Source organism: Salmo salar, chromosome 27, assembly GCF_965601325.2.
Source record: "Salmo salar chromosome 27, fSalSal1, whole genome shotgun sequence".
In the NCBI taxonomy this organism is placed as follows: domain Eukaryota; kingdom Metazoa; phylum Chordata; class Actinopteri; order Salmoniformes; family Salmonidae; genus Salmo; species Salmo salar.
In genome coordinates, this window is record NC_138317.1 from 20,342,994 (window position 1) to 20,370,691 (window position 27,698).

The following is a 27,698-nucleotide window of genomic DNA, read 5'->3' on the forward strand; positions in this document are numbered from 1 at the left end:
GGTGTGTGACCACTTGGAGACAACAGTTAGTACTCTCACTCAAACCCTTGTTATTTCTTTGTCTTAAGTTACACCTACCCACATTTCCCAGGAATATCCTTATCATGTTACTGAATGTATCCAGAGTATTTTCAGATTCTTTATCAACCAATGCGGCAAAAAGTACAGTAAATGTAAAATGCACATAAAATGTGCAGTGTAATGTTTGGATTTAGTCTTGTGAACTGTTGTGTCCTCCCTTTGGTCTAATAATTTTCCCATAGTCTCCAAACTGTTCCCTTTCAATTGATACCATTGTTATGCATATCTTTATTCTGTAAGAAGCATTTCAATTTAGCCCTATCGACCCCAAGAGACATCTGAAAGCGCATCATCCACATATATATGCTCAGGTAGGCTAATAACATATTGATAATGCTAGCTAGTAGACAACTACTTGTGACAACTTTGATACAATATAGCTATAGTGGCCTACAGTATGTCAAGGGGCATGGCTCCAGACTGCAAGCTGAACATTCATTAGTCTACATGGTCACCTCACTCAAAGGTTTCCTATTTTTTGGGCAGCTAAAACCATGATTTTGTCTAACAGTAAAGTGCATTATCCCCATGATTAATGTAATGAAAGTTTCTGCCCAGTCCCTGGGCGCTGTTTCACTGGGCCTGCTGCTGTGGTGAGCAAGCCTCTTGATGTGTGCTCCGAGAGAAAGAAAAAAGGCTTCTGGTTGTATAACATTTCAAAATCCAATTATGGGAAATGCATAGCTTTGGAAGCAACTACTGTTGCTCCCAGCTTTCTGAGGGTATACATTCTATTTGAAAAAGAATAGGAGAGCCGCACACTCTAGGAGCTCTGATGCAATAATTTAATAACCTGATAACCAACGTTTCCACAGACAAGCGGTCTTCATCACGGGATAATGACAAACACAAACAGGTGTCTGTAATCATGGCCGGGTGTGGCTTGAAATCATTGGTTAATTGTCAGATATAATAGAACATACAAAAAACATGAATGGATAGCATACGATCATAGGTACAATTTAGCTACATAGGCCTACAAACATTAACAATAAATAGCTAAATCACAAGAATGGCTTCAGATCAAAGTTTACGTTGAGACCGAGGGGAGCAAGGGTCTTTAAATTAAAGATCCAGGCAGTCTCTCATTTTAACAATAAATTGTCGAGGTTACCCCCTCTCCTAAGGAGGGTGATGTGTTCGATGCCGATATAACGGAGGAACGAAATCGAGTGGTTCGCTACCAAAAAGTGGGCTGCAACTGGGTACATCGAGTTTTTGCACGTAATGCTGCTACGATGCTCCGAGATTCGTGATTTTAATTCGCGCTTTGTTTTTACTCACAAAACTTACAAGATACATAACTGCCTTAGTGGAGCACGTGATAGCACCTTTGATAGGGATCTGTTTCCCAGTAAAAAGCACCCTACCGACAAAAAGCTCTAAAACGTTGCCGAATGATAATTCCTTTCCTGACGCTGATCAAAGACCCAAACAAGATTACTTTGAATACAGCCAAATGGAACATGTATTGGAGTCCCTTTTTGACATGCCCAGGGGTAACTCTGACCTCTCGAAAGAACTGTTAAATGTATCTAAGCTCCAGGTGACAACGCATCTCCATATAGTCAGGTGGCAAAAAGTGCCATCATTGGGACAGCGTACAGATGATTTCTGGGAGCGCTGGTGTGTCACCCTGAACAAATGCTCTATTGATTTAATGACATGAATTGTTGACCAGTTGAAAAAGGTTTTTATTGAAATGGATAACACGATTGAAGAGAAACTCAATGCTCTACTAGGAGCTGTTAATGATGATGGCATATTCAGTGAACTGATGAAAACTAACCAAGCGCTCCAGGACAAGTTGTCTACAGAAATAAAGAAGGTTGAAATCAAGAAATTCGACCAAGACAAAACAGACAAGACCGAGGACAAAGTCTACTTCTGGAGAAACGCTGACAAGAGGTCCTGCTCTTCCTCTCCATGACAGACGCAGGAGGGAGGCCGCTTACTTCTATCCACCCCCTTCTGGCCAACGATCTACAACCAGCGTCTCGTCCGCTTCCAGTGCCAGTTTTTCATCCAACGAGAGACGGAGGTGGCCCGCGTACCAACGAGATGCCGTACCCGATGGGGGTAAGAAGATACGACTACCAGAGGCAGAAGGGACTATTAACACTGTCTCAGAACCCACGGGACAGACAGAGTGTCTTTAATTTATCAAGCAAGATATTGAGCCCTGTCCATGTCTCCTTGCTTAATAAAGGGTCATATTTTGTGCCTACAACTCAATGCAACGATTTCGATGTTAAGGTAGACATGTTTAATTTTGAAAAAACTTCAGTTTAAGGGAACAAGCTTTGCTTGATTTACAATCTGATACGTCAGTCCTTACCCTCCCTGCTGATAAGGGTGGGTCGGTGGTACTGTCCGATACGTCAGTCCTTACCCTCCCTGCTGATAAGGGTGGGTCGGTGGTACTGTCTGATACGTCAGTCCTTACCCTCCCTGCTGATAAGGGTGGGTCGGTTGTACTGTCCGATACGTCAGTCCTTACCCTCCCTGCTGATAAGGGTGGGTCGGTGGTACTGTCCGATACGTCAGTCCTTACCCTCCCTGCTGATAAGGGTGGGTCGGTGGTACTGTCTGATACGTCAGTCCTTACCCTCCCTGCTGATAAGGGTGGGTCGGTTGGACTGTCCGATACGTCAGTCCTTACCCTCCCTGCTGATAAGGATGGGTCGGTTGTACTGTCCGATACGTCAGTCCTTACCCTCCCTGCTGATAAGGGTGGGTCGGTGGTACTGTCCGATACGTCAGTCCTTACCCTCCCTGCTGATAAGGATGGGTCGGTTGTACTGTCCGATACGTCAGTCCTTACCCGTCCTGCTGATAAGGGTGGGTCGGTTGTACAGTCCGATACGTCAGTCCTTACCCGTCCTGCTGATAAGGGTGGGTCGGTGGTACTGTCCGATACGTCAGTCCTTACCCTCCCTGCTGATAAGGGTGGGTCGGTTGTACTGTCTGATACGTCAGTCCTTACCCTCCCTGCTGATAAGGGTGGGTCGGTTGTACTGTCCGATACCTCAGTCCTTACCCTCCCTGCTGATAAGGGTGGGTCGGTTGTACTGTCTGATACGTCAGTCCTTACCCGTCCTGCTGATAAGGGTGGGTCGGTTGTACTGTCCGATACGTCAGTCCTTACCCTCCCTGCTGATAAGGGTGGGTCGGTTGGACTGTCTGATACGTCAGTCCTTACCCTCCCTGCTGATAAGGGTGGGTCGGTTGTACTGTCCGATACGTCAGTCCTTACCCTCCCTGCTGATAAGGGTGGGTTTTGTTGTACTGTCTGTTACGTCAGTCCTTACCCGTCCTGCTGATAAGGGTGGGTCGGTTGTACAGTCTGATACGTCAGTCCTTACCCTCCCTGCTGATAAGGGTGGGTCGGTTGTACTGTCTGATACGTCAGTCCTTACCCTCCCTGCTGATAAGGGTGGGTCGGTTGTACTGTCTGATACGTCAGTCCTTACCCTCCCTGCTGATAAGGGTGGGTCGGTTGTACTGTCTGATACGTCAGTCCTTACCCTCCCTGCTGATAAGGGTGGGTCGGTGGTACTGTCCGATACGTCAGTCCTTACCCTCCCTGCTGATAAGGGTGGGTCGGTTGTACTGTCCGATACGTCAGTCCTTACCCTCCCTGCTGATAAGGGTGGGTCGGTTGTACTGTCTGATACGTCAGTCCTTACCCTCCCTGCTGATAAGGGTGGGTCGGTTGTACTCATGGATAGGATAGTTTATGTAAATGAGTCATAGACAACAGCTTAACAACACCTTTTACAAGAAACTTAGAAGTGACCCCACCTCCCAATTTCAGAACACTATCTTTATCGTCCTAGATTGGAATTTAAGTTCTGGTCAAATCACCCAAAAATAACATTACTTTTTGGCTATTCAACACAAAATCGACAATTTCTATACTTTGCCGAAATTACACAAGAACGTTACAAAACCTCCAGGGCGTCCTATTGTAGCGGGCATTGATGCAGTAACGCCCCCTCTATCTACTTTTTTTAATTAAACCACTCGAATAACAGCTCACCTCCTTTGTAAAGGACACCAGCAGTATGATCTCTATTATTGAATCTCTTGATCCTCTCCCTGAGAATACTTCGTTAAGGGCGGCAGGTAGCCTAGTGGTTAAAGTTGCTAGATCGAATCCCTGAGCTGACAAGGTAAAAATCTGTCGTTCTGCCCCTGAACAAGGCAGTTAACCCACTGTTCCTAGGCCGTCATTAAAAATAAGAATTTGTTCTTAACTGACTTGCCTAGTTAAATAAAGGTTAAATAAAAAAATAAGTGACTTTTGATGTTGAGTCGTTATACACAAATATTCCACACGAGGGTGGTATTGAAACCAAAGAACATTTCCTTCTGCAACGTGACCCTAATGAACTACTACCTTCCAGTACATGCATTATAACATTGGCTGAAATGGTACTTATACAGAACTACTTCATGTTTCTAAATTATTTCCTTATTTAGACGAAGGGTACTGCTATGGGATCCCTTACGGATCCTAACTATGGTCATTTGATGTGGGTTACATGGAGAAACAGTAAATTAGCAATCCTCTCAAAAATGTTTTCTTGCCTAACATTTTTATTTGGAAACGGTACATTGATGATAATTTTGTTCTATGGAGGGGTGATGCAAAACAGCTCCAGGCATTCCATGCTTTCTGAACTCCTGTTCTGAGCACCTGAGATTTACTATACAATCTGATACACGTCAAATCAGTTTCCTTGATCTTTTAATTTTGTGTGAGGATAATGTTCTGTACATTGATCTTTACAGGAAACCTACTGATCCTAACAGTTGAGGGCTGATAGCTGTCAACCGCTTCCTTTGAAAAACAGTTTGCCCTACAGCCAATTCTGTCGAATCAAAACAAAATAATTAGCAAAAACCAAATCAGATTTAGACAGAAATATGGCTGGGATGCAAAGAAAATACAAGGAGAGGGGGTACAAAAATGGCCAGACTAATACTGCCATTGAGAAAATCCAAAACAAATCGAGACAATCTCTTTCAAGGACAGTCTCGCAAAAATAAGCATTCTTAAAACCTCACTACCCGCTATTCAAAACGCTCTGAACAAATGAAGGGAATCGTTCACAAACATTGGCACATTCTAAGATCCGATGATAGTATCGGTCATGTGTTTTCGGACCTTCCCTTGATCGTATTCTCGTGGGGCAGAAATCTCAGAGATCAATTGGTAAACTCTGATTTACCACCCCAAAATATAATTTGTGCCTCTACTGGATGGAAACCAGTGTAATGTCTGCACTCAATGAAATGGCACTTACAAATGTAGATCCTTTAAAAACACTCCCAAACAGGGAAACTGATCCCAATTAAAGGTGTTATCACGTGCTCCACTAAGGCAGATATTTATCTTAGAACTTGTTCTTGTGGTAAAAACTGTGTGGGTAAAATGAGGCGCGAACTAAAAAGCCAACCGCCCCTAAATTAGTTTTTTTTGTAGGATTTTTCTATAAAACGCAGAACATATTATCTGTGGTAAACACAGGCTTAGGAGCTCTTATACGTTTAATTGTAGAATAATCTGCATCAGCGAATGAAACATTTTGTGAATTTACACTACCGGTCAAATGTTTTAGAACACCTACTCATTCAAGGGTTTTTCTTTATTTTTACTATTTTCTACATTGTAGAATAATAGTGAAGACATCAAAACTATGAAATAACACATGGAATCATGTAGTAACCAAAAAAGTGTTACACAAATCAAAATATATTTTAGATTCTTCAAAGTAGCAACCCTTTGCCTTGATGACAGCTTTGCACACGCTTGGCATTCTCTCAAACCAGCATCACCTGGAATGCTTTTCCAACAGTCTTGAAGGAGTTCCCACATATGCTGAGCACTTGTTGGCTGCTTCTCCTTCACTCTGCGGTTTGACTTATCCCAAACCGTCTCAATTTGGTTGAGGTCAGGGGATTGTGGAGGCCAGATAATCTGATGCAGCATTCCATCACTCTCCTTCTTGGTAAAATAGCCCTTACACAGCCTGGAGGTGTGTTGGGTCATTGTTCTGTTGAAAAACGAATTATAGTACCACTAAGCACAAACCAGATGGGATGGTGTATTGCTGCAGAATGCTGTGGTAGCCATGCTGATGAAGTGTGCCTTCAATTCCCAAAAAATCACTGACTGTGTCACCAGCAAAGCACTCCCACACCATAACACCTCCTCCTCCATGCTTTAGGGTGGGAAATACACATGCAGAAATCATCCGTTCACCCACACTGCGTCTCACAAAGACACAGCGGTTGGAACCAAAATTCTCCAATTTGGACTCCAGACAAAAAGACAGATTTCCACCGGTCTAAAGTCCATTGCTCGTGTTTCCCAGCCCAAGCAAGTATCTTCTTCTTAATTGTGTCCTTTAGTAGTCGTTTCCTTGCAGAAATTCGACCATGAAGGCCTGATTCACACAGTCTCCTCTGAACAGTTGAAGTTGAGATGTGTCAGTTACTGGAACTCTGTGAGGCATTCATTTGGGCTGCAATTTCTGAGACTGGTAACTCTAATGAACGTATCCTCTTGCAGCAGAGGTAACTCTGGGTCTTCCATTCCATACAACAAAACAAATAAAATATCTTAAGCCGGTGTTAACCTCAGACCTTACTTTCGGTGTTTATCCCGAAACCCCATTCTTTCCCCATTCATTACCCCCATAGGAATGTCTGAACAAACCAGAGATAACTAATTTCAGTTTTTTTGGACTACAAGGTGGTAAGCTCTATAGGTGAAGCATAAATAGGTTAGCTAGTGATAGCTACATAAAGTAAGAGAAAATATGTACTATAACATCTAATGACGGTCCCCTGGGAAACACTGACCAACACTTTGATTCCTACCCCGTCACAATAATTTCCCCTGGATGTTGCATTCGTTGTCATGTCAAACAACGTGTTCAAAGTGCTGCCCTCTATATTCCAACTATGGAATTAGAATAATAATATAATTTCCATGATTCCAGCAGTTCACCAATTAGGCCTATATATTTTTCGCCCAGATCATGTAGCCCTACGTGGCAACGTGTGGAAATGATAACAAATGAGTGCAGGAAATGTAGAAATGTATGACAATTATTTCTGGTTGAAGTTAGATTGAACAGCAGTAAACAATCAGAATGGAAAAATCCCCATTGAAATCACTTAACTTGAGGAGTCTAGGTAGACGATATTTAGCCTATTATATGTGACTGATTACAGGGTCCTAGGCATTTGACATTAGTTCCTACTTCACAGGAGGACCGTTTAATTATTCCATTTTTTGGTTGTTGCAGAAATGCCTTCCTGAATATGTGAACTTTCATGTGCCTTAAATACAAATGTGTATGTGATATGTAAATATGAATAACAATACTAAATTACAGGCCTAGTTTAGCCAAGGAGAAAGCATTGAGCTACAGTCACCTCAAATTGTTGTCCCCCTTCATAAATGAGCAAATAAGACTGTATAAAATAAACAATACAAATACTGAGCTACAGTGAATGTATGCTCCAGTGAGTGAGTGAGTGAGTGAGTGAGTGAGTGAGTGAGTGAGTGTACAGAGCTAAGGGGTATACTACAAAGCAGGATCAGTGAGTTAGCCAGTTAACTGATAAATATTTTAAAATAACGTTTTATTTTTTACAAAGACAAGCTTGAACGGTGTATGTGACAACAACACAGATATAAATGGGTGTTGTCTAATTGAATCAACAAACAAAAACACATATCTAAGTTCCGCAGTCTTAATGAACCAGAAAATCTATAGTTATTTCTGGTTGATTATCAAAGTTCTGGCTAACTCATTGATCCTGCTTTGCAGAACCCCTCTGGACTCAAGGAGAAGGATAAACTGGTCTAGGTAAGAAACAAAGAATGTACCTCTCGGCTCCTCTGAAACCCCGTTTTCAAGAACAAAGGAAATGACATCTTGTGCCTGAGCCAGGCCCAAAAATGAAGGGATGATTTGCATGGTCACGTTGATATAGACTGCAGCCATTTAAATGTGACATGAGAACTTCTAAGGTTCTTTATAAAGTTGAAGTCGGAAGTTTACATACACTTAGGTTGGAGTCATTAAAACTCGTTTTTCAACCACTTCACAAATTTCTTGTTAACAAACTATAGTTTTGGCAAATCGGTTAGGACATCTACTTTGTGCATGACAAGTCATTTTTCCAACAATTCTTTACAGACAGATTATTTCACTTATAATTCACTGTATAAAAATTCCGGTGGGTCAGAAGTTTACATACACTAAGTTGACTGTGCCTTTAAACAGCTTGGAAAATTCCATAAAATTATGTCTTGGCTTTAGAATCTTCTGATAGGCTAATTGACATCATTTGAGTCAATTGGAGGTGTACCTGTGGATGTATTTCAAGGCCTATCCTCAAACTCAGTGCCTCTTTGCTTGACATCATGGGAAAATCAAAAGAAATCAGCCAAGACTTCAGATTTTTTTGTTGTTGATACCTTCAAAAGTCTGGTTCATCCTTGGGAGCAATTTCCAAATGCCTGAAGGTACCATGTTCATCTGTACAAACAATAGTACACAAGTATAAACACCATGGGTCCACGCAGTCGTCATATCGCTCAGGAAGGAGATGCGTTCTGTCTCCTAGAGATGAATGTACTTTGGTGCAAAAAGTGCAAATCAATCCCAGAACAACAGCAAAGGACCTTGTGAAGATGCTGGAAGAAACCGGTACAAAAGTATCTATATCCACAGTAAAATGAGTCCTATATCAACATAACCTGAAAGGCCGCTCAGCAAGGAAGAAAGCACTGCTTCAAAACCGCCATAAAAAAGCCAGACTACGGTTTGCAACGGCACATGGGGACAAAGATCGTACTTTTTGGAGAAATGTCCTCTGGTCTGATGAAACAAAAATATAACTGTTTGGCCATAATGACCATCGTTATGTTTGGAGGAAAAAGGGGGAGGCTTGCAAGCCGAAGAACACCATCCCAACCGTGAAGCACGGGGGTGGCAGTATCATGTTGTGGGGGTGCTTTGCTGCAGGAGGGACTGGTGCACTTCACAAAATAGATGGCATCATGAGGAAGAAAATTATGTTGATATATTGAAGCAACATCTCAAGACATCAGTCAGGAAGTTAAAGCTTGGTTGCAAATGGACAACGACCCCAAGCATCCTTCCAAAGTTGTGGCAAAATGGCTTAAGGACAACAAAGTCAAGGTATTGGAGTGGCCATCACAAAGCTCTGACCTGAATCCCATAGAAAATGTGTGGGCAGAACTGAAAAAGCGTGTGCGAGCAAGGAGGCCTACAAACCTGACTCAGTTACACCAGCTCTGTCAGGAGGAATGGGCCAAAATTCACCCAACTTATTGTGGGAAGCTTGTGGAAGGCTACCCAAAATGTTTGACCCAAGTTAACCAATTTAAAAGCAATGCTACCAAATACTAATTGAGTTTGTGTCAACTTCTGACCCACTGGGAATGTGATGAAAGAAATAAAATCTGAAAGAAATAATTCTCTCTACTATTATTCTGACATTTCACATTCTTAAAATAAAGTGGTGATTCTAACTGACCTAGGACAGGGCATTTTTATTTGGATTAAATGTCAGGAATTGTGAAAAACTAAGTTTAAATGTATTTGGCTAAGGTGTATGTAAACTTCTGACTTCAACTGTATATATCAACGTTTGGAGTAGTGAGGGGCAGAGGAGAAGAATCTCTCCACTCCATCCATTATTCAAATAATCACCGCTATTTTAGTCAGTTAATTTGCAAATCAGTTCCAATACCGATCTCAAACCTCCAACACTTTAAGGAATTATTTCAAGTGCTTTTTACAGTATGACAATCAGACAGTGTCACTCAAATGAGCCGAAGGACAGACACAAAATATATCATATCAATGCAGACAGACAGGGAGGGAGAGAGGGGGAGAGGGATAGCAATAGAGTGAGAGAGAAAGTATAAAGATCAGAATGCTTCTAACACACCAAGCATGCCGTGAGCTGTAATTTATTCTCCTAGAAAGAGGGAGGAAGCGAGAGAGAGGTAGAGAGAGAAAGAGATGGAGAGAGATGGAGGGAGAGAAAGAGAAGGAGAGAGGGAGGGAGATGGAGAGAAAGAGATGAGAGAGCGGGAGGGAGGGAGAGAAAGAGATGGAGAGAGAGAGAGTGAGGGAGAGAGAGATGGAAGGAGAGAAAGAGATGGTGAGAGAGAAATAAATGGAGAGAGACGGAGAAGAAGAGAGAGAGAGAAAGATGGAGAGAGGGAGGGAGGGAGGGAGAGATGGTGAGAGAGGGAGAGGGAAAGAAAGAGATGGAGGGAGGGAGAGAACGAGAGAGAGGGAGGGAGGGAGAGAAAGAGAGAGGGAGGGAGGGAGAGAGAGAAAGAGATGGAGAGAGAGAAAGATGGAGAGAGAAGGAGGGAGATGGCGAGAAATAGATGGAGAGAGAGGGAGGGAGGGAGAGAAAGATGGCGAGAGAGGGATGGAGAGAAAGAGAGACGGAGAGAGATGGAGGGAGAGAAAGAGATGGAGAGAGATGGAGGGAGATAATGAGATGGAGAGAGAGGGAGGGAGGGAGAAAGATGGTGAGAGAGGGAGGGAGGGAGGGAGTAAGATGGAGGGAGAGAGAAAGATGGAGGGAGAGAGAAAGATGGAGAGAGGGAGGGAGATGGAAAGAGAGGGAGGGAGGGAGGGAGGGAGGGAGGGAGGGAGGGAGGGAGGGAGCCGCTAGCTGTTGATGCTTATCGCCAAGCCGAATGTGCAGCTCAAGAGGTGAAGGATCCATTCAATTCCCACACAGGGCCAAGGGCCTACTTTATACATGCACATTCCAGCTGTCTGGGGTCAGTAAATGAAAGCAGCCTTGAATGCCTCAAAACCATTTCTGAAGTGCTACCACTTAGGATGAAAGGAAGGCGTTATTTATACTATTATAGGTGCTCTTTCACAACAAGACGCCCCGATGTCGTCATGAAAATAAGTTGTCTTTACCTGGCTGTGACAGAGACCGCTTCGCTGTAACGAGTCTTAACAGGCACAAAACCAGGGAATGACATTATTATACACAGAAAAATAAGTCTTTAACATGTATTATGCCACATTGTTCTCTCTGGAGTGCTCTTTCAATAGTTTGCAGTGAATTCAAATTCAATGCAATTCCAAACCTCAGTCATATTAGCACACTGTCTGTTTGTGCAATACTTAATCAACCCACAGCGCCAAGCACCACCACCACTAAATTAGCTAAACAATAAAAATTGTAATAATCCTCAGCAGTAACCATGTTAATGCAATCATGAGGGGGAAAAAACGATGTATTAGGACTTGGGAGTAGCAGATGCACTATATTTACAAAAGTATGTGGACACCCCTGCGATTTTGGGTGATTCAACAATTTCAGCCACACCCGTTGCTGACAGGTGTATAAAATCGAGCACACAGCCATGCAATCGCCACAGACACTCCAACATTGGCAGTAGAATGGCCTTACTAAAGAGCTCAGTGACTTTCAACGTGGCACCATCTCAGGATGCCACTTTTCCAACAAGTCAGTGCGTCAAATTTCTGACCTGCTGGCGCTGCCGCGGCCAACTGTAAGTGCAGTTATTGTGAAGTGGAAACGTCTAGGAGCAACAATGGCTCAGCAGAATGGACCGCTGAGTGCTAAAAATCGTCTGTCCTCGGTTGCAACACTCACTACTGAGTTCCAAACTTCCTCTGGAAGCAACGTCTGCACAATAATTATTTGTCAGGAGCCTCACGAAATGGATGAAGCAGCCGCACACAAGCCTAAGATCACCATGCGCAATGCCAAGCATCAGCTGGAGTGATGAATCATGCTTCACCATCTGGCAGTCCAATAGACAAATATAGGTTTGGCAGATGTCAGGAGAACGCTACCTGCCCCAATGCATAATGCTAACTATAAAGTTTGGTGAAGGAGGAATAATGGTCTGGGGCTGTTTTTCATGGTTCAGGTCACATAGTTCCAGTGAAGGGAAATCTGAACGCTACAGCATACAAAGACATTCTAGACGATGCCCTTGTGCACAAAGCAACGTCCATACAGACATGGTTTGTCGAGATTGGTGTGGAAGAACTTAACTGGCCTGCACAGAGCCCTGACCTCAACCCCATCAAAATTGGGATGAATTGGAACGCTGACTGCAAGTCAGGTCTAATCCCTCAACATCAGTGCCCGACCTCACTAATTCTCTTGTGGCTGAATGGAAGCAAGTCCCCGCAGCAATGTTCCAACATCTAGTGGAAAGCCTTCCCAGAAGAGTGGAGGCTGTTATAGCAGCAAAGGGGGGAACAACTCCATATTAATGCATATGATTTTGGAATGAGATGTTCGACGAGCAGTTGTCCAGATACATTCGGTCATGTAGTGTAAGATCCAGTAGAACATAGCATCGGTCCAGAACGTCACCAACAAAATACAAAATGGTTTCACGGGTTTTTTGTTTAACCTGTTATGGCTAGGGGGCAGTATTTTCACGGCTGGATAAAAAACGTACCCGATTTAATCTGATTATTAGTCCTGCCCAGAAACTAGAATATGCATATAATTATTAGCTTTGGATAGAAAACACTCCAAAGTTTCTAAAACTGTTTGAATGGTGTCTGTGAGTATAACAGAACTCATTTGGCAGGCCAAAACGTGAGAAGATTCTGTACAGGAAGTACCCTGTCTGACCATTTCTTGAACTTTTTTGCAATCTCTATCCATTACAAAGGATCTCTGCTCTAACGTGACACTTCCTACGTCTTCCATAGGCTCTCAGAGCCCGGGAAAAACCTGAATGTCGTCATTCCAGCCCCAGGCTGAAACACATTATCGCCTTTCTCAAGTGGCCGATCAAGGGACTGTGGGCTTAGGCGCGTGCACTGGCCGCCCCCGTCTTTGTGTTTTTTCCTCTGTTTACCGAAAAGGAGATTCCCGGTCGGAATATTCTCGCTTTTTTACGAGATAAATTGCATAAAAATGTATTTTAAACAGCGGTTGACATGCTTCGAAGTACGGTAATGGAATATTTAGAATTTTTTTGTCACGAAATGCGCCATGCGCACGACCCTGATTTACAATTTCGGATAGTTTCTGGAACGCACGAACAAAACGCCGCTATTCGGATATAACGATGGATTATTTTGGACCAAACCAACATTTGTTATTGAAGTAGCAGTCCTGGGAGTGCATTCTGACGAAGACAACAAAAGGTAATCAAACTTTTGTAATAGTAAATCTGATTTTGGTGAAGGCTAAACTTGCCGGGTGTCTAAATAGCTAGCCCGTGATGGCTGGGCTATGTACTTAGAATATTGCAAAATGTGCTTTCACCAAAAAGCTATTTTAAAATCGGACATATCGAGTGCATAGAGGAGTTCTGTATCTATAATTCTTAAAATAATTGTTATGCTTTTTGTGAACGTTTATCGTGAGTAATTTAGTAAATTGTTAGTAAATTCCCCGGAAGTATGCTAGTTCTGAACGTCACATGCTAATGTAAAAAGCTGGTTTTTGATATAAATATGAACTTGATTGAACAAAACATGCATGTATTGTATAACATAATGACCTAGGTGTGTCATCTGATGAAGATCATCAAAGGTTAGTGCTGCATTTAGCTGTCTTCTGGGTTTTTGTGACATTATATGCTAGCTTGAAAAATGGGTGTCTGATTATTTCTGGCTGGGTACTCTGCTGACATAATCTAATGTTTTGCTTTCGCTGTAAAGCCTTTTTGAAATCGGACAGTGTGGTTAGATTAACGAGAGTCTTGTCTTTAAAATGCTGTGAAATAGTCATATGTTTGAAAAATGGAAGTTTTCGGATTTTAGAGGAATTTGTATTTCGCGCCACGCCCATCATTGGATATTGGAGCAGGTGTTCCGCTAGCGGAACGTCTAGATGTAAGAGGTTAAGGAAGCCCTGTTTGCTTTATCTCCTTTATTCAGGGGCAATAATTACTGCCCCGCTAATTAAAACATTAAAACTGTATGTTAAATAGCCTCAAAGATAATGATTGAAAGTCAGGTGCAGAGAGAGAGCGAGCGAGCGCGAGAGAGAGAGAGCACTGAGTTAAACACGTCCGTTCAGCTCCTATTCTCCTCTGATATCTTCTCATGCATGCAGGAGCAAATCACATGGGAGAAAGACTACAGAGAGAAAGAGTGAGAGACCGAGAAAGGCAGACGACGGCAAAGAGAGAAATCAAGGTGAGAGGGGAGTCTGCTGTTTGCATGGTTACCTCTGTTGAATGTTGGATGAGTCTCAACACACCTCTCTGGAACACTCAGCTACTGGCTAGGGCAGGAAACACAGACTCAACTCTGCATTCAGTTCATTTTGAACCAGTGCTATGGGGTCATGGAGCTGAGAACCCAATGCTCTCCAGAAAGGCAAACCCAAAATAGATAAATAGAAGTGTGCTCTATTGGGAATACCTGCCTAAAAGAGTTTAGCTTCTACTGGTTTCAATTGACAATGTTGGTCGGAGAGCACCTGGATAATGTTGTTTGGGAGACCTTTGCGGCCCATCTGGAATTTAAACCACTCACCATCGTTGAGGTCCTGTAGCAGGTTCTCTCCTCCAGAGAAGTCTAGTCTGACTTTGATGTTGACGGTGAGGGTGACAGACTGGCCTGGCTTCAGAGGCAGCTGAGACACCGCCTCGTCTAGGTCCCAGCTCAGGAACTCTCCAAACAACTTCTCTACAGGAAACAATACAACAAGACAACGAATAAAGTAGTGCACAGAGAAAATCTTCAGAGTCAGACTTTGGGGAGACAACAGGCATAGATAATATATATATTGAGAGAGAGAGGAGAAGTAATGAAACATTATACTCTATGAATCTCAGGACAACCTCTCGGAGGTAGTCACTACCTCATTATTCGTATGTATTTGAACCTTTATTTAACTAGGCAAGTCAGTTAAGAACAAATTTGTATTTACAATGACGGCCTACCAAAAGGCAAAAGGCCTCCTGCAGGGACGGGGCCTGGGATTAAAAATAAAAATACATTAAACAAAAATATAGGACAAAACACACATGAGAGATTACACTACATAAAGAGAGACCTAAGGCAACAACATAGCATGGCAGCAACACATGACAACAACATGGTAGCAACACAACATGGTAGCAGCACAAAACAGGGTACAAACATTACTGGGCACAGTCAACAGCACAAAGGGCAAGAAGGTAGAGACAACAATACATCACACAAAGCCACCACAACTGTCAGTAAGAGTGTCCATGATTGAGTCTTTAAATGAAGAGATGGAGATAGAACGGTCCAGTTTGAGTGTTTATTGCAGTTTGTTCCAGTCGCTAGCAGCAGGGAACTGAAAAGACAAGCGACCCAGGGATTTAAAGAATAATAGTATAATAATAGTGCCCTTCTCAACTCACGTCTAAACTGTCCAAACTTTGTTATAGAAACAAAGACTGTTTGTTCTTGAACGAGTAAAAGAGGAGAGTCCTAGTGGACTCTCTCCCAGCACTTATTGGACCACAACAAACAAGATGTTCCTTCAGCAAAAAAAATGCATCCTGAGTTGCACAGTTTTTGCACAGAAGCTAAAATGAATCAGAAAACAATACTGGGTGGTAACTTTCAAGTCTAGTTGGATCTTAGCAGAACATGACAGGGAAATGACAGGGATAAGACACAACTTTACATGGTCTAACATTTTCAAAACCAGGAAATAAGCAGGATGCCATCTCCAGCGTTTGTACCAACAGGTAATTGAAATGAAATTTGTTCTGCATATGTAAGCATCTAGCTGCTGACACAGACTGATCTGGAGCTTATTGCGCTGCTGGCCATTTCAGCATCGAGACGAGAAGATTCATAGTATTACTTGCATATTATTGACATTTAGAGGGCATCCAATTCCGTGTGTGTGCCTTCATGTGTGTCTACATCACAGCGTAAACCTGCTCATCTGATGTTTCGAGGCTGAAACTATGACAACCCTGGGTGAAAGGTTAATAGCTGCCAGTTGGTGGTTGGCAGGTCAGCTAACTATCATCACTCAACAATAGCAGTGTTGCACTCCGTCCGTCCGTGCGTAAGACTAAACAGGCTGATTTATGTTGAATGTTAAACCCTGCAGGCCCCTGAGACTTATGGGTGAGTCAGCTGCTGCCACTTGAACCAGGCTGGATGGATGAAGGGAACAGAACAGCAAATGAATGATGCATCAACTGAATAACCCATGTGGCTTTGTCTTAAACAGGTGTGCTCTACAGTGTACTGTAGCACCCGCTGGGTTCAAAGCAACAGGCTGGTAATACACTAACCAAAGCAGTCTCGCTTATTTGACTCTCTATCCTTCTTTATGTCTTTATTTATATTGTTCAGTCTCCCTCTTCATAGTTCTCTCTCTCTCGCACTCTCCCTCTCTCATAGGTAATTGTTATTTTTTATTCTGTTCATTTTGCTGCAGTGATTAATGACAAAATACTGAAATTGCTAAATATTCCTGGGATGTTATGCCAGTGACCAGCAGCCTAAAAATACCTGCTTACAGTTCTCCATTTGCATTTATTTTTGGTAATACCAATTACCCCACTGAAGACATTCTTTAAAAAAGTGTACTTGGTCATAACATACTTTATATGGGCAAATTAAATTAATAGACTATAAAGGAAAGTTTCACATCTTCCTATGTCTGAGGGGGGTTTTAACCTTCCACACTTGTGTAGTGAGTTGATACAATTCAAAGGATTTTACTTGTGACATATAGTTAAATGCCCTAAAGAGGAACAATGGGTACTGTATTGAAGATGCACATGTTCATACCCAGAATATTGCTGTGTCTATTTCCTAAGGATAAAGCTAAGAACGACAACTTTCTAGTTAAGAACATTATAACAATATGAAGAAAATGAAACGTATTCTACAAGACGCAATATCACTCCCTAAAAACACAACGCTATGGAACAATCCTTGGATAGATTTTCAGAATTAACACATAAATTCGTCTACATGGAAAACTAAAGGCATAGAAACCGTAAATAACTTGGTAACAAGAAATACATTTATTTCCATGACAAAAAGTTACATATCACGAAAGCCAGGTTTCCTCCAGATGTGACACTTGGCATTTAGGCCAAAGAGTTCAATTTTGGTTTCATCAGACCAGAGAATCTTGTCTTTATGTGCCTTTTGGCAAACTCCAAGCAGGCTGTCATGTGCCTTTTACTGAGGAGTGACTTCCATCTGGCCACAATCCTGTCTCGGAGCTCTACGCATTCCTTCGACCTCATGGCTTGGTTTTTGCTCTGACATGCACTGTCAACTGTTGGACCTTATATAGACAGGTGTGTGCCTTTCCAAATCATGTCCAATCAATTGAATTTACCACCAACTCAAGAATACTCAAGGATAATCAATGGAAACAGGATGCACCTGAGCTCAATTTAGAATCTCATAGCAAAGGGTCTGAATACTTATGTAAATACGGTATTTCTGTTTTTTATTTGTAATACATTATGAAAAATTCAAAAAATAATGTTTTTGCTTTGTCATTATGGGGTATTGTGTGTAGATTGATGAGGGGAAAAAACAATTTAATCAATTTTAGAACAAGGCTGTAACGTAACAAAATGTGGAAAAACTCAAGGGGTCTGAATACTTTCAGAATGCACTGTATATATAGCATTTTTATTTTATTTAACCTATTGAGACGGGAAAACATGTTTGTTATGAAGCTGATCATGTGCTCTTTATAACAGAATGTTACAATTAGGTGAACAATTTATGTTACCTGGATGTGAGGTCAGAGACCCATTTTGGCTCTTAGACGATAATGAAAGATGCATGAATGGACTACAGGTACATTTGCTCTCTGACCCCGTCATAACACATCAGCATTATTACATCTATCCCTCGATGTTTTATCCAGGCCTTAGATCTTCAAGCACTGAGCCCTCACATATACATGGAGGAAGAAGCCTTTCCATTAGCTTTACCTGGTCCATTGAGAGAGGAAAAACATGACCAGAAGGTATGTTGTAATGATTGTTTCTTAGTATGCTTGGTGGTGGTCATCAACATGCTACACATATCTAATGTTCTGGAGAAACGTAGACTGCAGGGAATTGTTTAGGGATGTCAATGTTGTGGGCATTCGCCGCATTACCCGCATATGAAAGCTATGCCTAAGTATTGAAGCATACTGAGCAAGGCGAGATAGAGAGAGACAGAAAGAGAAGAGAGAGAGCAGACAAAGATAGTGAGTGCAGAGAGAGAGCAGGAAAAGCACCTCTAAGCCAGACAGCTACAGCATGCTAGAGTGGGTTGTGTCTGAACACCAGGTGACCTGCTTAGAGCAGGGCTGAGGCCAGGGCCGGAGGCCAGGGCCAGGGCAAGTCACCATACGGCTGCCTGGATGCAGCTGGAGCCAGTTCAAAGCAGCACTATTTAAAAAAAAAATTTGTAGGGAATAGGGTGCCCTCTGGAATACAACCTAAGCAGAGACAGATACACTCAGTTGGAGGAAAACAAACATAACCTCCAAAGCTATAAATGTACCGTAGCAAACTTACAGTGGTTTAGTATTCTTGACAGGTGCAAAAGTGATGTGAGAATCTCTCTGTGGCTGAAATCCCTGTGAACGACAAGGCCCTAATAGCTCAAAATGGATGTACTTTATTAATCGGGCATGTAGGTATCATCAAAAATAAACGGTGGATGACTTTACTGAGCTGAACATGGACATGGGCATGCTGGATGTCATAGTAAAAAAACTGAATTTGTGTACAGTCATGGCCAAAACCTTTGAGAATGACACAAATATTAATTTTCACAAAGTCTGCTGCCTCAGTTTGTATGATGGCAATTTGCTTATACTCCAGAATGTTATGAAGAGAGTGATCAGATGATTTGCAATTAATTGCAAAGTCCCTCTTTTCCATGTAAATGAACTGAATCCCCCCCAAAAAATGTCCACTGCATTTCAGCCCTGCCAAAAAAGGACCAGCTGACATCATGTCAGTGATTCTCTCGTTAACACAGGTGTGAGTGTTGACGAGGACAAGGCTGGAGATCACTCTGTCATGCTGATTGAGTTCGAATAACAGACTGGAAGCTTCAAAAGGAGGGTGGTGCTTGGAATCATTGTTCTTCCTCTGTCAACAATGGTTAACTGCAAGGAAACACGTGCCGTCATCCTTGCTTTGCACAAAAAGGGCTTCACAGGCAAGGATATTGCTGCCAGTAAGATTGCACCTAAATCAACCATTTATCGGATCATCAAGAACTTCAAGGAGAGTGGTTCAATTATTGTGAAGGCTTCAGGGCGCCCAGGAAAGTCCAGCAAGCGCCAGGACCGTCTCCTAAAGTTGATTCAGCTGCGGGATCGGGGCACCACCAGTACAGAGCTTGCTCAGGAATGGCAGCAGGCAGGTGTGAGTGCATCTGCACGCACGGTGAGGCGAAGACTTTTGGAGGATGGCCTGGTGTCAAGAAGGGCAGCAAGAAGCCACTTCTCTCCAGGAAAAACATCAAGGACAGACTGATATTCTGCAAAAGGTACAGGGATTGGATTGCTGAGGACTGGGGTAAAGTCATTTTCTCTGATGAATCCCCTTTCCGATTGTTTGGGGCATCTGGATTAAAGCTTGTCCTGAGAAGACAAGGTGAGCGCTACCATCAGTCCTGTGTCATGCCAACAGTAAAGCATCCTGAGACCATTCATGTGTGGGGTTGCTTCTCAGCCAAGGGAGTGGGCTCACTCACAATTTTGCCTAAGTACACAGCCATGAATAAAGAATGGTACCAACACATCCTCCGAGAGCAACTTCTCCCAACCATCCAGGAACAGTTTGGTGACGAACAATGCCTTTTCCAGCATGATGGAGCACCTTGCCATAAGGCAAAAGTGGTAACTAAGTGGCTCGGGGAAGAAAACATCGATATTTTGGGTCCATGGCCAGGAAACTCCCCAGACCTTAATCCCATTGAGAACTTGTGGTCAATCCTCAAGAGGCGGGTGGACAAACAAAAACCCACAAATACTGACAAACTCCAAGCATTGATTATGCAAGAATGGGCTGCCATCAGTCAGGATGTGGCCCAGAAGTTAATTGACAGCATGCCAGGGCGAATTGCAGAGGTGTGGAAAAAGAAGGGTCAACACTGCAAATATTGACTCTTTGCATCAACTTCATTTAATTGTCAATAAAAGCCTTTGACACTTATGAAATGCTTGTAATTATACTTCAGTATTCCTTAGTAACATCTGACAAAAATATCTAAAGACACTGAAGCAGCAAACTTTTGTGGAAATTAACATTTGTGTCATTCTCAAAACCTTTGGCCACGACTGTAGAATCTCAGGAGTAAGTGGAGTTATTGTGTAACCCTAACACACATAATTCAGAAGACTTGTGATTGACAAACATCCACGTTTTGGGGGGTGAAATAAACTGCTCTTCAGGTAAAAGAGTGAGAAAAGAAAGTGCACTGGACCATTAGAGCTTAGTAAGATACAGCCCATGAAATGTATAATGCACTTCAACGACTCAGTGTTAGACACATAGGAACATTCTGATCACCAAAAAGGTGACAAGGTAGGGGGGCCATGAAATATAGATTGTCTTAATGACACAGAGCCTGAAATATTCATAGAAGTAGAGACTACACTGCAATAATTAATGGAGAGAGAGAGAGAGAGAGAGCAAGCAAGTGGCACCAACTGTGCGGCAGAGAAAGAAGGATGGAGAGAAGGAGAGATGCATATAGAGAGGGGAATGAAACATGACTAAAGAGAAAGAGATGGAGAGACGGGGGAGATAAGGGAAAAAAACTAAGCTATTCATCTCCCCATGTTGACACCCCACTGCCTTATTCAACAGGTAGGCTAGCCAGCAAGAGTTGGAACTAGTGATGTAAGCCCTAGAGTTATCATCAATACAAAAAGACACTCCCTATTTTCTAGATGTCTGAGATACAGACCATCATTTCTCTATCATGCTAACGCAGAGAGAGCATGCAGAGTTCAGCCTAACATCCACTTAAATGAATGAGTGCTTCTAAGAGCGAAGCAATATCTAATTCCAGGGCACTACAATCCTTGAAGTCGTGAAAAGATTTGTCAAAAGTTAGTGAACCCTCAACACCCTGTTGGTGATGAACAGAAAACTGTGCATTGTTTTCGTCGCTGATGAATCGATCACTGATTGGCCTTTCATACTGACAGCCCTTACTCCATCACTGTCACTCTAGCTCTGAGCTGCCACAGGTCTAACACACTCTGTCACTCCCGATGGTCCACGTCCTACACTCTAGCTCTGAGCTGCCACAGGTCTAACACACTCTGTCACTCCCGCTGGTCCACGTCCTACACTCTAGCTCTGAGCTGCCACAGGTCTAACACACTCTGTCACTCCAGCTGGTCCACGTCCTACACTCTAGCTCTGAGCTGCCACAGGTCTAACACACTCTGTCACTCCAGCTGGTCCACGTCCTACACTCTAGCTCTGAGCTGCCACAGGTCTAACACACTCTGTCACTCCAGCTGGTCCACGTCCTACACTCTAGCTCTGAGCTGCCACAGGTCTAACACACTCTGTCACTCCAGCTGGTCCACGTCCTACACCACACTTTCCCCAAACTCGGTCATAGGGACCACAAGGGGTCCATGTTTAGGTTGTTGCCCTAACACTACACAGTTCATTCAAATGATCAAAGCATGATGATTCCTTGATTATTTGAATCAGCTGTGTAGTGCTAGGGCAAAAACCAAAACATGGACCTCTTGGGCTCCTGTAGACCGAGTTTTGGAAACGCTCTCCTACACACAGCTGCCCAGGTCTTATACGGTCGGTCCGTAAGAAACGGGGCGGAAAAGAGATGCATAGAAACAGTTGAGTAACATTCACTGATAATTAATACACACTCCATTAAGCTATATATAGCCTGCCAATATACCACTAAAATCAGTCTAGTGGAAGCAGGCAGCCTCACTATCACCCTGTTCACACTGTGTCTACTGCCCTCTGTGGACTGAACTCCTCCATGTCTCTACTGCCCTCTGTGGACTGAACTCCTCCATGTCTCTACTGCCCTCTGTGGACTGAACTCCTCCATGTCTCTACTGCCCTCTGTGGACTGAACTCCTCCATGTCTCTACTGCCCTCTGTGGACTGAGCTCCTCCATAAGTTCCTACCTCAACCACTTCTCTCTCTTTCTCATAGTTGGCTGCTTAGGCCATACTGTACATAGACAGAAATGTTAACGTTCGCTTTTCTACAGATGCCTTTCCCCTATTGTGAAGAACTGACACCATCTGTCATTAATCCATTTGTCATAGTGAGGGAGGAAGGGACACTGGGAGCTAAGGTAAACACAGACTACCCTGTAGAGGAGCAGAGGACAGAGTTGCCAGGACAACTAGCAGTATATGATGAAGTAGGTCCACTAGAGAGTGGTCGGGTCAGGAGAGGACAACACCAGGACTGGTCTGTCTGTCTGGTGACCCCTTCAAAAGGTCCTGAACAGTCATTCTGAAAATTACTTTTTCTCTAATGGCCAACTACCAAGAAGTGTAAAAGACAGGCTGAGTTGGCGGGGAGCTTATATTCATGAGCTCGCCTTGACTGACAGCTCTTTGAAACGCCTATGTCAAGCAACTTGGATGCAGTGAGCAGTGTCGCAGTAAAATCATCTCAAGCAAATTTGGTGAAACACAAAGCAACTAAAACATTGAAATTGCATCAGTGATATATATATATATATATATATATATATATATATATATATATATATATATATATATACACACACACACATCTCCAGTATGACATGTCTCTTGTGATGCTTTTCACAGCAGCACTGACGGATGTGGTGACTTGACAACTGCGTTGGAGTTTTGAACGGCCCTTCCCCCCCATTTAGTTCCATGCTGGCTGAAGACCTAGCTAACCAGTAACTAGCTAACACCAGACAGATGAAGACCTAGCTAACCAGTAACTAGCTAACACCAGACAGATGAAGACCTAGCTAACCAGTAACTAGCTAACACCAGACAGATGAAGACCTAGCTAACCAGTAACTAGCTAACACCAGACAGATGAAGACCTAGCTAACCAGTAACTAGCTAACACCAGACAGATGAAGACCTAGCTCACCAGTAACTAGCTAACACCAGACAGATGAAGACCTAGCTAACCAGTAACTAGCTAACACCAGACAGATGAAGACCTAGCTAACCAGTAACTAGCTAACACCAGACAGATGAAGACCTAGCTAACCAGTAACTAGCTAACACCAGACAGATGAAGACCTAGCTAACCAGTAACTAGCTAACACCAGACAGATGAAGACCTAGCTCACCAGTAACTAGCTAACACCAGACAGATGAAGACCTAGCTAACCAGTAACTAGCTAACACCAGACAGATGAAGACCTAGCTAACCAGTAACTAGCTAACACCAGACAGATGAAGACCTAGCTAACCAGTAACTAGCTAACACCAGACAGATGAAGACCTAGCTAACCAGTAACTAGCTAACACCAGACAGATGAAGACCTAGCTAACCAGTAACTAGCTAACACCAGACAGATGAAGACCTAGCTAACCAGTAACTAGCTAACACCAGACAGATGAAGACCTAGCTAACCAGTAACTAGCTAACACCAGACAGATGAAGACCTAGCTAACCAGTAACTAGCTAACACCAGACAGATGAAGACCTAGCTAACCAGTAACTAGCTAACACCAGACAGATGAAGACCTAGCTAACCAGTAACTAGCTAACACCAGGCACAGATGAAAGGGAAACATAAGTATCTTTGCCATAGATGAATAGTGTAAACTTTTAATTATATTTGCTGACACCTTACATTTTGGCACCAGTAGAGTAGCTATCTAGCTATATAAACCACGCCACTCTGCAAACACACCTTCTCCGATGTTGGTAACAAGGTGGTACTTGTTAAAATTAGGTAAGAGAATATCATGTTACCATTGGTTTATTCAAATGAAGTGTTTGACATGGGGGAGCAGTAACTTTATGATGAAACTGTATGTAGATGCAGTCATTTTTCATACTTTGATCTTGTTTCCTTCAAATATCATCACATTTGATGAAAAACATGAGTTTGACTGTTCATGACCTTTAACACAGACACCCTGTGACCTGCCTATGACAATGATGATAGAAGCAGAGAATGAACGGATTCACGCATGCACACACCATCTGCTTGTGCTGGAGTGTCATCTGGCATCACTATGGGGGGAAAAAACACACCAATTCAGCATCCTTCATCTACCTGGAGACATAGAGATTCTGCCTGGGGAAGTAGCCCGAACAGAGACAGCTAGCTAGATACACAATATACTGTATAGTGTCACACACACAGTATGACCATAGACAGATCTTGGGAGAAAACATTGCTGACAAAACAAAATATTTTTTCCTCATTGTGTCAGTCCATAGTAGCACGCTCTCCATGAGAAGGAGAGAGCTGTCATGTTTGGGATAGCAAAGAAGACTGAGTGGAGACATCAATACAGGAAACACACCAGGTAGCAACACAGCGAGTGATGACTCACTAGGACAGGGAGAGGTAGCATGGCGACACCATAGTCACACTATGTATTTCCACACTTCATCTGACGCAAGAATGCTTCGTCAGAACGTAACTAGGTCTACAATCTCTACCCGGCCGAGTCGGTGAAATGATTATCGTCAAACCCCAAATCAGGTATAACAGGCCTACTTCAGCAAGTGATTCATCTTACAAGAAAAGAAATACTGATATTGGCTACATGAATCAGTTTGAACAAGAAGGAAAAATTGACATCCCCTATGAACCTTTGTATTCCTTGTTAATCCCTCTTTTAGTAGAATCTTGAGAATAATGGTCCTCTGTAGCTCAGTTGGTAGAGCAGGGCTCTTGCTTCTACGCCAGGATAAATGCTTCTATTGCCAGGCCCACCCCCACTAAAAATGTATGCACACAAGACTAAGTCTCTTTGGATAAAAGCATCTGCTAAGTGACATATTATTATTATTATTAGAATAAACAGAAAATGAATACGGTTTGCACCAAATGTGCAGAGTGCTTTAGTTTAGATGGCGACTCTCAAACCAGAACTTCAGACCCACTGAGATACTGTATGTAAATGTAGGATTTTAAGTCTTTGCTATATCTCCATCACGCTGCATGTAATAATGCTATACAATTGTTCCTAAAGCAATTAGGACACAATGGCTGCCAACAAGAGACAACTGAGAAGTGGGCTCTCACTAAAAGGCATTTGTAGTATGATCCATGGCACTGCTGTGCAATTAACAGGCCTGATTACATCATGCCGAGCTCCATGTGGTGTTCCCTCTCTGAGGCTTCACCGCAGGGTTTTGGCTGAGCTGCCGTGGGTAGCAGCCCATGTGTGTGTGTTCGTGTGTGTGTGGGTGTGTGTGTGTCAAATCAAATAAACGTGTATTGGTCATGTATACAGATTTGCAGATGTTATCGCAGTTGCAGCAAAATGCTTGCGTTTCTAGCTCCAACAGTGAAGTAATACTTAGAAAAAATAAATAAAAACGATACACATCAAAACTAAGTTATATAGGATGAGCGATGACTAGAGCACAGTACTGTATATACACTGAACAAAAATAAAACGCAACATGTAAAGTGTTGGTCCCATGTTTCATGAGCTGAAATAAAAGATCCCAGACATGTTCCATACACACAAAAAGCTGATTTATCTAAAATATTGTGCACTACATCCCTTTTAGTGAGCATTTCTCCTTTGCCAAGATAATCCATCCACCTGACAGGTGTGACATATCAAGAAGCTGGGGGCAATAAAAGGCCACTCGAAAATGTGAAGTTTTGTCACACAACATAATGTCACAGATGTCTCAAGCTGACGGAGCGTGCAATTGGCATGCTGACTGCAGGAATGTCCACCAGAGCTGTTGTCAGGGAATTTAATGCTAATTCTCTACCATTTGGCAGTACTTCCAAGCAGCCTCACAACCGCAGACCACGTGCATGGCGTCATGTTGGCAAGCGGTTTGCTGATGTCAATGTTGTGAACAGAGTGCCCCATGGTGGCGGTGGGGTTATGGTATGGACAGGCATAAACTACCGACAAAGAACACAATTGCATTTTATCGAAGGCAATTTCAATGCACAGAGATACTGTGACGAGATCCTGAGATCCATTGTCGTGCCATTGATCCGACGCCATTACCTCATGTTTCAGCATGATAATGCACAGCCCCATGTTGCAAGGATCTGTACACAATTCCTGGATGCTGAAAATGTCCCAGTTCTTCCATGGCCTGCATACTCACTAGACATGTCACCCATTGAGCAGGTGTGGGATGTTCTGGATCGACGTGTACGACAGCATGTTCCAGTTCCCGCCAATATCCAGAAACCTCGCACAGCCATTGAAGAGGAGTGGGACAACATTCCACATGCCCCAATCAACAGCCTGATCAACTCAATGTGAAGATGATGTGTGGTCACACCAGACTGGTTTTCTGGTCCACGCCCCTACCTTTTTTTAAAGGTATCTGGACCAACAGATGCATATCTGTATTCCCAGTCATGTGAAATCCATAGATTAGGGTCTAATGAATGTATTTCAATTGACTTATTTCCTAATATGAACCGTAACTCAGCCAAATCGTTGAAGTTATTACGCTTATATTTTTGTTCAGTATACATATTTAGTGGGTGAAACAGTATGTAAACATTATTAAGGTGACCAATGTTCAATGACTATGTACATAGGGCAGCAGTCTCTAAGGTGCAGGGTAGAGTACTGGGTGGTAGCCGGCTAGAACAGTGACTAAGGTTCAGGGTAGAGTACTGGGTGGAGGTCAGCTAGAACAGTGACTAAGGTTCAGGACAGGGTACTGGGTGGAGGCCGGCTAGTAACAGTGACTAAGGTTCAGGGCAGGGTACTGGGTGGTAGCCGGCTAGAACAGTGACTAAGGTTCAGGGCAGGGTACCGGGTGGAGGCCGGCTAGAACAGTGACTAAGGTTCAGGACAGGGTACTGGGTGGAGGTCAGCTAGAACAGTGACTAAGGTTCAGGACAGGGTACTGGGCGGAGGTCAGCTAGAACAGTGACTAAGGTTCAGGGCAGGGTACTGGGTGGTAGCCGGCTAGAACAGTGACTAAGGTTCAGGGCAGGGTACTGGGTGGAGGTCAGCTAGAACAGTGACTAAGGTTCAGGGCAGGGTACTGGGTGGAGGTCAGCTAGAACAGTGACTAAGTTTCAGGGCAGGGTACTGGGTGGAGGTCAGCTAGAACAGTGACTAAGGTTCAGGGCAGGGTACTGGGTGGAGGTCAGCTAGAACAGTGACTAAGGTTCAGGACAGGGTACTGGGTGGAGGTCAGCTAGAACAGTGACTAAGGTTCAGGGCAGGGTACTGGGTGGAGGTCAGCTAGAACAGTGACTAAGGTTCAGGGCAGGGTACTGGGTGGAGGTCAGCTAGAACAGTGACTAAGGTTCAGGGCAGGGTACTGGGTGGAGGTCAGCTAGAACAGTGACTAAGGTTCAGGGCAGGGTACTGGGTGGAGGTCAGCTAGAACAGTGACTAAGGTTCAGGG

General features: G+C 43.2%; 1 protein-coding gene across 3 annotated transcripts in view; it reads right to left on the minus strand.

The window, feature by feature from the left end:
* Window positions 1-27,698, minus strand: part of trappc9 (trafficking protein particle complex subunit 9) — a 298,405-nt gene that overhangs the window by 167,458 nt on the left and 103,249 nt on the right. For all 3 annotated transcript variants that reach the window (XM_014177781.3, XM_082970084.1, XM_014177782.3), the window contains one exon: window positions 14,661-14,813. In XM_014177781.3, coding sequence (XP_014033256.1) covers window positions 14,661-14,813 — 153 coding nt within the window. The remainder of the gene's footprint in view (window positions 1-14,660; window positions 14,814-27,698) is intronic.